This window comes from Poecilia reticulata, linkage group LG5 (genome assembly GCF_000633615.1).
Source record: "Poecilia reticulata strain Guanapo linkage group LG5, Guppy_female_1.0+MT, whole genome shotgun sequence".
Taxonomy (NCBI): domain Eukaryota; kingdom Metazoa; phylum Chordata; class Actinopteri; order Cyprinodontiformes; family Poeciliidae; genus Poecilia; species Poecilia reticulata.
The window spans coordinates 20,521,791-20,535,927 of NC_024335.1; the positions used below are offsets into that span (position 1 = coordinate 20,521,791).

General features: G+C 40.3%; 1 protein-coding gene across 8 annotated transcripts in view; it reads left to right on the forward strand.

Moving 5' to 3' along the window:
* The window catches only part of kif21b (kinesin family member 21B), a 68,529-nt gene that overhangs the window by 31,138 nt on the left and 23,254 nt on the right, over nt 1-14,137 (forward strand). For 4 of the 8 annotated variants that reach the window (XM_017304879.1, XM_017304885.1, XM_017304880.1 and 1 more), the window contains exons 10-27: nt 5-68; nt 160-390; nt 2,427-2,550; nt 2,627-2,765; nt 2,941-3,129; nt 3,204-3,403; nt 3,492-3,599; nt 4,205-4,521; nt 4,872-5,052; nt 5,481-5,684; nt 5,765-5,866; nt 6,465-6,630; nt 7,396-7,456; nt 7,631-7,679; nt 8,078-8,322; nt 9,364-9,432; nt 9,536-9,646; nt 13,645-13,683. In XM_017304879.1, coding sequence (XP_017160368.1) covers nt 5-68; nt 160-390; nt 2,427-2,550; nt 2,627-2,765; nt 2,941-3,129; nt 3,204-3,403; nt 3,492-3,599; nt 4,205-4,521; nt 4,872-5,052; nt 5,481-5,684; nt 5,765-5,866; nt 6,465-6,630; nt 7,396-7,456; nt 7,631-7,679; nt 8,078-8,322; nt 9,364-9,432; nt 9,536-9,646; nt 13,645-13,683 — 2,599 coding nt within the window. The remainder of the gene's footprint in view (nt 1-4; nt 69-159; nt 391-2,426; nt 2,551-2,626; nt 2,766-2,940; nt 3,130-3,203; nt 3,404-3,491; nt 3,600-4,204; nt 4,522-4,871; nt 5,053-5,480; nt 5,685-5,764; nt 5,867-6,464; nt 6,631-7,395; nt 7,457-7,630; nt 7,680-8,077; nt 8,323-9,363; nt 9,433-9,535; nt 9,647-13,644; nt 13,684-14,137) is intronic. The other 4 variants (XM_017304883.1, XM_017304886.1, XM_017304882.1 and 1 more) reach the window with 3 other exon arrangements.

The following is a 14,137-nucleotide window of genomic DNA, read 5'->3' on the forward strand; positions in this document are numbered from 1 at the left end:
CAAGGCGAAGGCAATGAGGAGATTGGAACGCTAATACAGAACTATATCCGAGAAGTTGAAGAACTCAGGTAGGACCTTAACTGCAAGCTTCCCCAGAGTGAAGAGGAGATGTACGAGCGTGAATATCAATAATCCTTCCCACTCTTCCTGCCCTGCTAGATCCAAACTCCTCGAGAGCGAGGCCATGAACGAGTCGCTACGACGACAGGTGGCCCGGCTCTCCTCTCGTTCCTCGTTTCCAGCCTCCAGTCTAAGCCCCGCCCCCGGCCATCCCCCCGGCTCCTCCCCTATATCCATGTCCATGGAGGCCGAGATGACGGACGTTCTGCGGCGCGCCAAGTTGGACATCGAGCGGCTGAAGAAGAAGGAAAGACGGCAGAGAAGGCTGAGGTGAAGAAATGGAGACTTTTAAGTCAAAATTTCAAACTGGCTACAGTTTGTTTTACCTTTCCCAAACTACACAAACTGAAGAATTATGTAAATAGATGTAGAGATTTGCAGTTAGCTCAAAATTATACTATAGCATGGTGAAGCATGATTACCATTAATTAAAAAAGATCAGGAGTTTAATTTTAGTTCCTTTATACACATGTGAGCTAAAAAGACAAGTTACTGATAAAATCTAATTGTACTGCTGTATTTTACATATTAAACCAGCATCTAAATGTGTTTAATGGTTAACAATACAGGCAACTAAACAACCTACTTATAATAACAACAAAACAGTGTCTAAAATAATGAGCAGGTGCTCAGCAATCTGATTAAGCTTGTGCGGTTTGCCAGACTTCCTCTGATTTTCACTAATCTGTATAAGAAAAGCCTAAGAGACCTAAAAGGTAAAATAGAGGAAGAGTTTGAACTTCTCTCTTCCACATTCATTCTTATCCAGTTTTAGATCTACAGAGTAACGCATCATTTTCCATGTTTGATTGTAAATGCCAGCCACTTCCTCACTGGATCTCAGGCTCTCAGCTATCAGGTGGGAGAGACGACGGCTGAGCTTTTTATCTCTATCTCTACGTCGGTTATTCTGAGAGACGGCAAACCCGCCGGGACCATGGAGGGGTACGAATGTTGATAAAAGAACTCAATCTCTCTGGAGTTTCACAGAAAAGTCTCTTTTCAGGGAAGTTGAAACAGTAAAAATTCTCCGTTATGCCACTGGCAGACAATCGCGCAATGTTTACAAAAACAAAATGAAGAATTTGCTCTTTGTCTCACCAACCCAGATGAACAGGCTGGACCTCACAGAAACTAACACGTGGAAAATGCAAACTTAAGTAAAACCCTTTTAAAACTGAATGTGAAACAGTGTCTTCAAACACCTAAGCTTTATGTAAAGCAATTTCCCAATTTCTCCTGCTCAGCCTGTGATGATGCACCTGTGCTGAATTTTTTTAGGCTGAAAGGGATTAATATTCTCTGCAAACATGCTCTCCTTGCCTCACTTTCTCTTTAAGAGATTCATCCAAGTCAATTATGACTCTGGGACTTTGGGAGAGTTGGAGTGCTATCAGTGCTGGGCTGTAATGCTGGCAGGGACACTAAAAGGTTTCACACAGTTAGCCACGGGGTCATAAGAGACACGAGTAGGAATCCAGCAGACTAATTGCTTAGAAGTGGTGGCAGATGGAATTGGTGATAAAATCTGTAAAAGTAGGAGCAAAGGGGAAAATAAAGCAAGTAATAAAACTTAAGAACCTAATGGGAAGGATAAAAGTTGATGTACTTTAATGGACTATGGCAATTACATTAGAAGGCTCATTTTCTCCTCGCAAAAAAAAAGCCAGTGTTGCAAATGTTGCTGGTGCATAAAGCAAGCATTTTAGGATCAGCAATCACGCAGGACGATCAAAGTACATTAATTATATTATTAGGGCTGAAACGATTAATCGGATTAATCGTGATAAATCGATTACGGAAATAATTAACTGATTGATTATTCAATAACTGGAGTATACAGACTAAAGAAGACAAATGTGATTTGCTGAAAAGCAACATATTCAGAGCAGTAATTGAGCCGAAGCTATATGAAATGTACATACATTTGACACTTTATATTGAAAACGCATTTGTCTGAAAATGTTTCACCCAAAACTTCTCAAGTGGCCTAATTTTAGTTTCACCTTGTTCAAATTTGCTAAAATTAATGCTGTTGTTGCATTTTAGACAATAAAATGTTTATTTTCTTATTTGAAAAAGCAATTAAGTTATTTGTTTATTTGCAACTTTTAATTTATTTCCAATACTGTACAAGAACGACTAGCGGTTAAATGAAAAATCTGTGGAATGTCTAAATTTTTTTAGCCAATTAATCGTCAGAATAAATTACGAATTAATTGATAACTAAAATAATTGATAGATGTTGTATATATGTTTATTTTATAAAAAGCTTTTACCCAAAAACAATTTTCTACCTTCTGCAGCCCAGAGTTGGAGAAAGGCCTCAAGAAACGAGTAAAGCTGCACACTCAGGAAAACGGGGAGAACCGGCGGAGTGGCGAAAATGGACAGAATGGGGAGATTGATTCAGACGACAATTACACCGAGGTGAGGTCTTCGTGCTTTGCCATGTCGTCGCCATGCAGACAGAACAACATCTTAACCAAAGTGTTTGTCTCTGTAGGATATCATGTCTCCGCTGCAGGAGGAGAGTGGCTGTGAGGAAGATGAAGGCGAAGATGAGGAGGAGGGCAGGGAGGAAGAGGACGATTTTGACAGTGACGAGAGCCTGGTGGATTCAGATTCTGACTCGGATGAGAAAGGTAACGGCAGACTCCACGTTTAGCACTCGCACACACAATGAAGACATTTTAATAGTTCGGTATTCAGCATGTCAGTTCGGACTCGTTGTTTTGACCGATGGTTGTTTTCAAACTGGGCATTCGGCGCTTAATTAGTCTGGAGTTCCAATAATTTCTCGAACCTCCCAACTTGCAGCCAACTTCCAGGCGGATCTTGCCGACCTAACCTGTGAGATTGAGATCAAGCAGAAGCTGATCGACGAGCTGGAGAACAGCCAGCGGCGGCTGCTGATGTTAAAGCTGCAGTACGAGGAGAAGCTCATCCTGCTGCAGAACAAGATCAGAGACACGCAGCTGGAGAGAGACCGCGTGCTGCAGAACCTCAGTGAGTGAAGCTCGGTAATCCTCAATGAATAACCCTTCGGAGCGCCTCTTCAACGTTGTTGCATGCCTACACAGTGTCCATGGAAAACTACACCGAGGAGAAGGCCAGCAAGATCAGGCAGGAGTACGAGAAGCGCCTCAAAGAAATGAACCGTGATTTGCTGAAGCTGCAGGTGGCGCAGAAGGAGCATGCACGTCTGCTCAAAAACCAGGGGAGGTACGAGCGGGAACTGAAGAAGCTCCAAACTGAGGTCAACGAGATGAAGAAAGCGAAGGTCAGGGGGCGGCGGGAAGAATTATTCTGGCAGAATGGTAAGAGTAAAGGAATTTATTTGAGTTGGCCGCCCTCCCGGCTGTTTACAGGTGGTGCTGATGAAGCAAATGAAAGAGGAGCAACAGAGGAGGAGGATGGTGGAGGCGAAGAGGAATCGAGAGATAGCTCAGCTTAAGAAGGAGCAGCGGCGACAGGAGGTGAGGAAGCTTTTAAAGATTGTGTGTGCAGGTACATTTGTGTCCTCTCTCGAGGACATTTATCAGCTTCACTGGATTGAAGTTATCAGTCTTTAATATTTTGCATATGCATTTAAATATTTGCTCCACTGCCAGAAATAGAAGAAGCTTTGAGATAAGAGAGCCAATATTTCACAACATGCAATGTTTAAGCTGACTTACCAAAGAATCTTTTAGGAAAGGGAAGGTAGAAAGCCTGAAGAAAAAAATACATGCACAGCTGTAAAACACCTAAAAATGGAGGTTTATGTGCAATCATTTTACATTCTGCATTTTGTCCCTCACATTAGCACATATTCTAAAAATATTACCTTCCCGTTTTGGTTCTTTTTGCCTCTTAGGAGCATGAAACCGTACACAGTGATGCCGTAGGCCTTGCTCCTAATCCTTTTATTTAGGGCCTCATCTTAAGTCTTAAATCCCTTCTTGATCAGTAACTTTGTGAATTTATTGTGTGAAAAGTAAACACTCTGCGCTCTGGAACACAAATACAATTTAAACAAAAAATAAAAGCCGTCTATGAACTCTAAATGATGCTGAGGCTTGTGTTACTCTGACGACACCAGTACCAGATTCGGGCGCTGGAGTCTCAAAAGAGGCAGCAGGAGCTGGTGCTGCGCAGGAAGACCCAGGAAGTGACTGCCCTGCGGCGCATGGCCAAGCCCATGTCGGACCGCGTGGCGGGTCGAGTCGCCCGCTGGAACCAGACGCCTCCAGTTACGGACTCCGGAGCTGATTTGTCGGCCAGCACAATGGCAAGCGGCTCCGAGGCGGAGACCGCGAGGACCGTGAGCGGGCTGGTGCGCCAGTGGAACAACAAGAACAACGTGTATGGATACATGGCGGAGAGCGAGGGGAGCATGGATGGAACGCGGGTGATTAGGTAAGTAGTCGTCTTGTCTTATTGCATAAATGGGGCTGAATCTATGCAGTGCAGCAGTATTCGTCTCCCCTTCCTGTCCAACCTTTCCACCTTTTGTCTCGCTACAATGCATACAATGCAGATTGTATGCTATTGGGCCAAGTAGTACTATTGTGAAGTTGGAAGTTTATTTAAAAACGTAAATACAACAGTTTTATGCATAAAAAAACCCTGAAACGTGTGGTTCTTATGTTTTCAGTCCCCTTAGATCTGATGCCACTGAAGAAAATGCAGTGAGATTCAATAAGTACTTAGAAACAAGGCAGTTTCATCATTTGGGGATGTTTTTCTTCATTATAACTTTGGAACAGCAGGAAGAAGCTGCAGAAGAAGCCAGCGGGCCTGGGCAGCACTGCACCTGCAGGCAGAGCCAACAGCTTCTCCAAGTCCGCCCGTTTAAAGTGGCAAACCCTCGAGCGTCGCATCATGGACATCGTCATGCAGAGAATGACCATCTCCAACGTGGAAGCGGACATGGATCGCCTTATCAAGGTGTCGGAAGGAGTTTTTAATGTGTCTAGAAAAAGGGGATTTTTTTTTTCTTTCTTTCTTTTCTTGGAGTTATCTCATTGCATGCCACCGGATGAGATGAGCTGTCGTCAGAAATTAGGCATCAGATTGAAAATGAAGGTGGTAGCAGCTGTTTTGACTCATTCATGTCAGTAGATAAGAACTGAAACCACTGCGAGGACCTTTGTTCCTCTTCTTCCGACATGTTAGAGTGTGTGAATAAAAGCAGCTCTGCTGTGGTCATTGTAAATAGCAACGCCTCAAGACTACAAACAACAAAGGTGTTTTAAGTATTTTGTCAGGCCAAATAAAAAATGGGGATGTGAAGCAAACTCCAACTACTTTTACTGTTTTAGCAAATTCTGATTAATTTCTAATTACTTGTGCCGTTTGTGTTTTTGATGAGTCAGAAGCGAGAAGAGCTGACAATGCAGCAGGAAGCTTTCTCACATAAAAGGGAGGTGCTGATGGCCGACGGAGAGGGGCCAGAGGCCGAGGACCGCCTCCTTCAGGAAGTTAACGAGGAGATCGAGGTGCTGAATGCCAACATAGACTACATCAATGACAGTCTGTCTGACTGCCAGGCCACCATTGTGCAGATAGAGGAGACCAAGGTAAGAAACATAATTACATGAAAACACATCTCTGCGTGTGTGTGTGTGTTGTGATGTGATTTTTCATTGTTTTTAATCAGGATGAACTGGACTCGGTGGATACCTCAGTGGTGATCAGCTCCTGTTCCCTGGCTGAAGCACGCCACCTGCTGGATCACTTCCTGAAGGCGTCCATTGATAAGGTGAGTTAACATGCAGCAGAACGGAAGCACAAAAACAAGTGAACCGATTTCTAAACCTTTTTATAGTTGCCTGTGTTGCATGTTGTGGTTTTAACTTTGTATGTCATCTACTGGTATCTCTTTGTGCTACAGCAAGTTTTCATACTTGAATATTAAAAGTTAATGTTATGCAGTTATATTGCAAAATTTTCAGCTGTGGTTCAGTTTTATCGGATGTTTGAAAAGTATAAAAAGTTGTATTCCTTATTGATAATTAAGGTTAAAGTTGTATTTCCAAGCTATTCTATATTGGATTATTTTGAAAGACAAATATTCTCCTGCAAGAAAAGTGCTGGACAAAGTCTCCATGACCCTGGCACTGATTTACTTCCTTAAAACCTTCCATGCGTTTGTTTTTTAGCTGCTGATTATAATAACTGGTCATGTCTGAGAATGAAAGGCTCCACACAAATGATGAAGTTCTACATTTCAGTCTGTGCCTTTGGAGAAAGTTTGAAGCACGTAGTTTGAAAAGTTTGACCCCAATTAAAACATTAAAATGAAAGTTGTTAAATAAAATTTACATCTTCTCTCTCTCTGTCTGTGTGATTGTGTGTAGAGCTTGCAGGTGGCTCAGAGGGAGGCGCAGATCCGACTGCTCGAGGGTCAGCTGAGGCAGACCGATGTGATCGGCTCGTCTCACAATCACATGATCCTCGACGCGCTGCGAGAAAAGGCAGAGTGCATCCCTGAACTCCAGGCTCTCATCCACAACGTCCAGCAAGGTGAGAGGATTTTATTTTATTTTATTTCATTTTTTTGCTTTTGAATGCAAGACGAAAAATGAACTAAATAAAATGAGGGAAAAGTCACATATTTATTATTGCGTTTGGATTGCTTTATTCCTTATCATTTTAGGAACAGTTAAGGCGTTACTCTAAGATTTGTTGTGTTCAAAATGTTTAGTTTAGATCGGCAACCACTAAATATTTGGATTTACTCACCTATCCATCCTTCTCTTGAAACTTCGATTGTGAAACTCAGGAGTGTGTCTAAAAAAATCACCATCGGTCAAACCCTGCACCGCCTTTCACCCCAAAATTGTTTAATGTAGACAAACCACAAATAAAAAAAATGCATTAGTGGCCTAAAGATTAAGATAAATTCTTAACATTTTGCTATGTCTCTACATCGAAATTTGATGTTTTATCAAAATTAACAGGGCAACTCAAACCATACACAGCTTTAGAGATTTTACGGGAATAAAAATGTAAAAATAACTCTAACATGCATTTGTATTTAGATGACTTTGATGAACCTAAATGAAATCCAATGCAACCACCTTCGGGCACTTAATTATTGAAGACTTCTCCTGTGTGTAGTCTAATTGAATAATAAATCCAGCTGTTCTGTGTGAATGCCTCAGAGTTAACAAACGGCATCATGACGACCAAGGAACGCAGCAGATACGGCAGAGATAAAGATGTTTAAAGCATGTTTAGGTTATAAATCCTTACTGTGAGCTTTCGGGTTTTGTGCTTTGTTTTCAGAAAATGGTTACGCCAGCACAGACGAGGAGCCCTCTGAGTTCAGCCAAGCCTCTGACAGCAGGTGAGTCGTCAGCATCTCCATCTCACTTCCTTGTCATCTAAAAATCTGAAAGCACACTGCTCACATTTTATGGTATTGATTGTTTTTGTCTTAATGTGGAAAAATGCATTCAATCGTCTGTAAAAGCTATGCAACATCTGCTTATATTGTTTCACCTTTCTGTGATTCTTTTAGTGTGTCACAGATGAAGGAATCCAACAGCCAGGATGACTTCAAAATAAAGGTAAAAACCTTAAAAATAGAAGAACAATATCACTTTGTGTTGGTGCTTGAGGTTTTTGTCCGTCTGCTTCCACTGCTTGACACCACAGGGAGGCAGTAGAAGCAAACACTTAAACCTTGATGGCAGAAAACCATTAGAGTTGACGCAGATCTTCTGTTTATGTTGGTCCTTTTTAGACTTTAGTGTCTCTTGTTTTTATTCAACATTAATACTTATTTGCTAAGCATCTTATGCTTCCTTGTCTTCACTCATTTCCTCACCAAAACATGCATTGGAATCATTCTTAGCATTCATTATTATATCTTTTGATATTTTGTCATCCCACTGCCCTCCTTTCTCAGTTCACCCTGGCCTTTTCTGGTTCTTTGTAACACAATGGCTTCACTTGACTCACCCAGATGGAGCCTCGCCTCTCGGCCCAGATGAAGGCGGTGTCGGCGGAGTACCTCGGCCCCATCCTGGATCCCTCATCAAGCAGCAAGCAGCAGCACATCACCAAGTCCCTGGCCTCACTCACAGATATCCAGGAGGACGGCTTGGGTCTCGTTCCAGGAAGTCTGGCACTGAGCGTGCCTCTCCGGGACCCTTTTCACAGGGAGCGAGCGTCCCGCACAATCAGCCTTCCTGTCAGAGGACACACTTTGTAAGTCATGGAGAAGTAAACTATGGTGATTAATTTTTAATTTTAGGGTGACAGGAACAGACTAGATGTTTGAAATTACTCTCAGGATCCAAGTGGGGTGAACTTATTAAAAACTACAGATCTTTTTTGTTCAGATACCCCAACCAGAATTTTGTGGCAGATTTTTTAAATCTTGTTTGTAAATCTTTGTGCTGCAAATACTGAGTTCTGTAAGAAAATGTAAAAAAACAAGCATTCCAAAAAATTGTTTCTATTCTTCTGCTTGTGAGTGGCTGTTAACTCATGATCCATACTTGGTATCTAATGTTTATTTGTAGTTTTTCCTATTTACTGTCACAATTCTTTACAACTTCCTGTACTGAAGATGTTGCTATGATCTTTGCAGTACATGGAGTATTTCAGGGAACAAATCTGACTAGTTTTTGAGCAACTGGAGTAGAGTTAAGTTAGACGTCATTCCCAGTTTCACCACTCGCCACCAGCATTTGTTCTTTTTCTGCCAACTTCAACTCATACTTTGACTTTTCAAAATCTCCATCCACATGTTGCTTCTCAGCTCTGCATCACAATTTTTTTGTACAAATAGTACTTGCAACACTAATAGTTAATAACATTTCTAATGAGTACCACTAAAGATGATAGCCAAAGAATGTCCAGATGGTCGTACACATCTTGATATGTTGAAGAAAGTACAGTTTTCTATCAACCGACTTCTTACAGCGATTGAGCACCGTCTCACTTAATTTCCAAACACATCTCTGATATTGATAGTGGTTAACCTTAAGACTTTGCCCAACAACAGTTTCTACTCTGAAGACGGTAATCACCAGGGTGCGGTTGTGTTTAAGTATATTGGGTTCACCGACAAGAAAATCTCACATTTTTGAGTTTTTTTGTTGTTGTTTTTTGACTGGCGACTTAAACTGGAAGTCATCGGATTGAAGCTGCGATTTAATGTTTAGTTTCCTGATTTAGAAAACGCTCACTGACTGAAATGGTCTTTCCAAAAGCTTAGGTTTTTTTCTGTTGTTTGTGTCACAGTCCTAGGCAGTCTCGAGGTTATGACACTTCCCCCATTACAAGAAGGAAATCTTACGACCGTTCGTACAGGTACGCACAATTTCAAGATCAGATGGAGACCCGATTACTGAGTAATGTAATTTAGCTCAACTGTTTTCACTGACATGTTGTTATTTCTTTAATTCCTCATCAGGCCCACTGATGTCTACACTCCCCCCTCCTCACCTCCTTTAAGGACAAGGAATGATCGTAACGTCTTCTCCAGACTGACCAGCAACCAAGCGCAAGGTTCTGCTCTGGACAAGTGAGTACCGTCCTGCAGAGACCCGAACAGACGCTGTGCACTTTTTGCACCCACATTCTTATCTGCTCAGTTCAGTTGCCCTTCAAGTCATTTCTTTCTTCTTCTTCTTCTTTTTCACCTCTGTGTTGTCAGGCTTTATAGATGCATTACATGCAATGCCTTCGGAGAGCAATGTAGAACTGAATCCCACTTACACACTTTATTTTCTTCCATTAATATTAAGTGTTTCAGAAAGTCCAGAAAGCTATGTTGGAAAGGCCATAAGATGCTTCAAAAATCAGATCAGCTGAATTTTGCAATGCTGACAATATTGTGGGAGAACAGGTTAATGTTGTTGTGTAAATTGGCAAACAGAATGTAAAAGTGACAGATGCAATGTAGCTCCTTTACAAACTATTCATCTCCCTTAAAAGTTTGTTGGGATGTGATAAACATCAGATCACAACAAAGTGCTAAACTTCAGCCCTGGGTTTTCCATGATTATATTTTTAAGGTCTTCTCAATTTTCAGGTCTTTTGCCACTAGAAAATTGAATGTGTATTTATGCATTTTCAAGTCACTTTCTTTTTGCTTCTTTGAACAAGATTATGCCCCCAAAACTTTAATTATCTTGAAAATGTAAATGGAACCGTCCCAAAATCTGCATTGTGCAGTAGTTTTGAAGTTGTCTGCTATATTTCTTTAACGGTGTTAACACTTAAAAGTGTAAAAAGACACTTCTTGCAATGTAATTACTTGGTTACATCAAACTGAGGAGGGGAGGTCTTATGGGACCAATGTCAGCTGAAGGAGAGCCCAGTCAGAAATGAGGACTTGCTTCCCTTCCTGCTCGCAATCAATTCCAACATCCTACTCTGACAAATGTCAGTGGTTAATTTCAGCCAGCATTTGCAGGTTTTTTTTATTTTTTATTTTTATTCTCCGTCTGTTATTAAGTCGTTGAATATCCTGGCTTTATAGAACCCTAATTGCTAGCAAGATTGCTTTGAGGAATCAGTCAGGGTGTTATGTGTGTGTGTGTGTGTGCTAGTAACTGCTGACTTTGTGTGTGCTGGAGCCTGTGGCTCCTCATTATCTGGACCAGGGGTAGGTAAATGGGATGGCACTTGTCATGTGCTCGTGCAGCTGTTGTTGATGGAAGCCATTTTGAGTTAACACGGCGTGGGAGGGTGTTTATGTTTAAGGTCTCTTATCATCAGGTTGCCCCAGGAAAATACTCTTCTACAACATGATGCAGCAGTATGGATTGAATTCTGTATTTTTTCCCTTTCTCATGTGTTCTTGTTGGCAGTCTTGGAATTTCTTTATTTATTTGGAAGGACACCATCTGTTTGTGTCTTTGTTATATGTGGGGCGTGTAAATGTTTTGCTCAAAAAGTGTTTTCATTCCAAGTTAATCATTTTTATTCCACTGCTGAAACCTTTTGAACTTTACCACTTCATGTATTAGACACATGGTTACATGTGTCTATTATTTTTTTAAAGCACAAAACCTCTGAAATGATGAGAAATGAGGAATTGTGTTAATGAAGCTCTTCCACATCTTTTCAAGTTCAAACATCCCTTTGCATCTTGTAAAATGCAAAAAAAGAAATTTTACTCTCTAATCACTCATTCATGTTTAAGACTTTTTTTTTTGCCTACGAGACGAGAATCAAGCCTTTTATACGAGTTTCAAAAAAGCTGGTGAACCTAAAATAAACAAATTTGAAACGCTTTTCTTGTTTTATCTTTTGGCTTTAATCATCAAATGCAGTCAGAATTCACATTATATTTGAAAAAGCAACACATTTTTCAAGGCTTTTGGGGAAAGTTGCTATAAAAGAGAAAAATGGATAAATTGCTGTGAATTTTTAGCTCTGCTACTTCATCCACCCTAGAACTAGGCATGGGCCAGTATAAGATGCTTACAGTAGGATAATCCTAAATTTTAGTGGAATTTATATAAAACAAAAGGCAAAGAATCATAACTTTATGCTCCATAGAGCCAGACAAAACTCTGGTACTTTTTGTTTTTAGCTTAAAACCATAGAAACAAAATGACGTTTTTCAACTATTTATACTTTTCTAGCTAACATTTGATGGGTATTTATCAATTTTTTGACCACAAGTAGCACTTTGTGGTTTTGTCTGTGATAATTGCTAAATAAGTAAATTCTTTTCTTTCTTATTTTGATGGATAATTATAAGGGGTTACAAATCTTTTAAAACACAGGCATGCTTTGAAATCAGTTACCGGCCCATGCCTACAGAATATTTAGATTACTTTTGGTTTAATTTTTATCAGAAAAAAAAAACACAAGGTGACAAATACGAGACGATTGAATATAATTTTCAACATTATGTTGTCATTTTTCCATACAGAACTTGTTTGAGTTTTGAGTGTGGCATGGTTGTTGGGTTTGTCCTTAACTCAGCAGTCCCCCCCCCCCTTCTGTTAATCCTGTTTGCCCTCCGATATCCGTTTTCTGTACTAATGTCTTGAAAATGTCAGCAAAGATTCAATTTAAAAAGTGACCCTGACCTCATTGTCAAAGAGCAACTAATCTGCGACCTTTGGCGAAACTATCTTGACATCAGTGTTTCCTCCTGAGCGGCCCTTTTTGTTTTTTCCCCCTGATAATCCCCTTAAGTTTTTATTTTGTTTCAACTGACAGTTTGACATTTTTGGAGATGCGACTGTTTGCTTTCTTCAAGAGCAATATGTGAGAATGTTGACGGCGCTAATCCATCTTGTTTGTTCACAAAACACAAGCGAACAGGCGGCAGCAATCAGTTTAGCTTTAGTGAATAACTTTTAGAATCAGTGTAGAATAAAGATAATCTTTGTTTTAGTACTTTAAACGCAACAATCAGAGTTTTATAGACAATTTTTGAAATCTAGTTTGAGAAAAAATAAGAATTTTAAGAGAATGGGATTAAAAACAATTCTTCTAGCCTTATTTATTATAGAAGCTCATGTTTTGTCACATTATGTGTGAGGGAAAGCTGTCGCTCATTTAAAACAAAAATGACATGATTATTTGGTCAGCATTTTAAATGGTCTTTAGATGGCCAGTGATTCTGAAACAGTGGTTCCCTTGAGAACACAGAACCTTACTAAAAGATTTCCAAACATTTCTAAATCCAGAACGTTCAATGACTGTGTTTAAAAGCAAAGATAATCAGGCCACTTTTTGTGTCAGTACTTTCTGCCTTCTGCCTGAATGAGCCATAGAGGTGTCTAGAACATAATTTTTTTTGAATATCTGTTATTTCCCCCCTCTGCTTAAATACCTCACTAAAACTGAATATAGCTAACATACTGAAGAGATGTTGGTGGCCTATAGCATTTAAGTATAGCGCATTCACTAATTGGCTCACAGGTCTAATCTTTGAGGCTTTGACCTAAGCAGCTGGTCACTGCTTGGGTCTTATTAAGCTAAAAAAAAAAAAAAAAAGGCCAATTAAAGTCACTACATGATTTCATGAATCATATTTATTTTATAGGTTGAAAGCCAACATAGTCTAGTATGTATTTTGACTGGATCCAGACAGTTTTTGCTGTTGACAGATATCATTCTAAGCTAACTAGCTTTGAGCTAGGCTAACAGGCTGCTAGGTGTACATTTTTCTATGACTATTTTTGTCTTCTCAGCTCTTGACCAGAATGTAAATTTTCTTTACTTCTCCAAGCTTTTCCAAACCTTTTAACCCGTAATGTTTAACAAAACTTAAAGGTCCATTTAATGTTGAGTGTTGGTGTGGCTGGATTGAGACTGACATTGGTCAAATAATACAGCTTGTTCAGTGACTTGCATATAATCTCACTGAACAAGATTTATTTTTGACTGAACTTTCCTGCCTGTTTGTGCACTTATGTCTGAACCCCTTTCTACTAGTCTGTGCTCCCTTTTTTAACCCTTTGCCATGCAGTAACCCTTCTGTCTTTTCTTAGCGTGGTTAACCCTTTCCTCTTCCCACCTCCCGCCTTCTCCTCGCTCCCCTTCTGCCTCCAGGTCGGATGACAGCGACTCCTCGCTCTCCGAGGTGCTCAGGTAGAGGAATCGTGTCTGTCACTCTAAGTTTTTCCCGTTTTGCCTGTTAACTTGTGTGGTGTCTTGTTTTCACCTTCGCCTCTCCCTTTAGTCCTCCATGGTTGAAGTCACTGTGAAATGCATGCATTAACTATAGGTAGCTTTTCCTGTCTTTGCCATGCTGTGTTTCTTTGTGGTTCCATGCAAGACTTGTACGAGTCATACAGCTTTTCTTTGTCCCACTGTTGAAAGGCATAAGGGGGCATAACAGCTGTATTTGCAAAGGCTAATAGGAATATTAGTTTATTTTTAGCTGAAAGGCTTAAAATTGAGGTTAGCAAATCAAAGCTTGCTGTACTGTTTAAAAACAAACCCCCAACCATATTACTGTATACTTATTTTTCAAGGATGACTGTTGACCTGGTTGGTCCAAAAGCTGCAACAAAACTAAGGGATGGACTCTTCTATTCAGCTG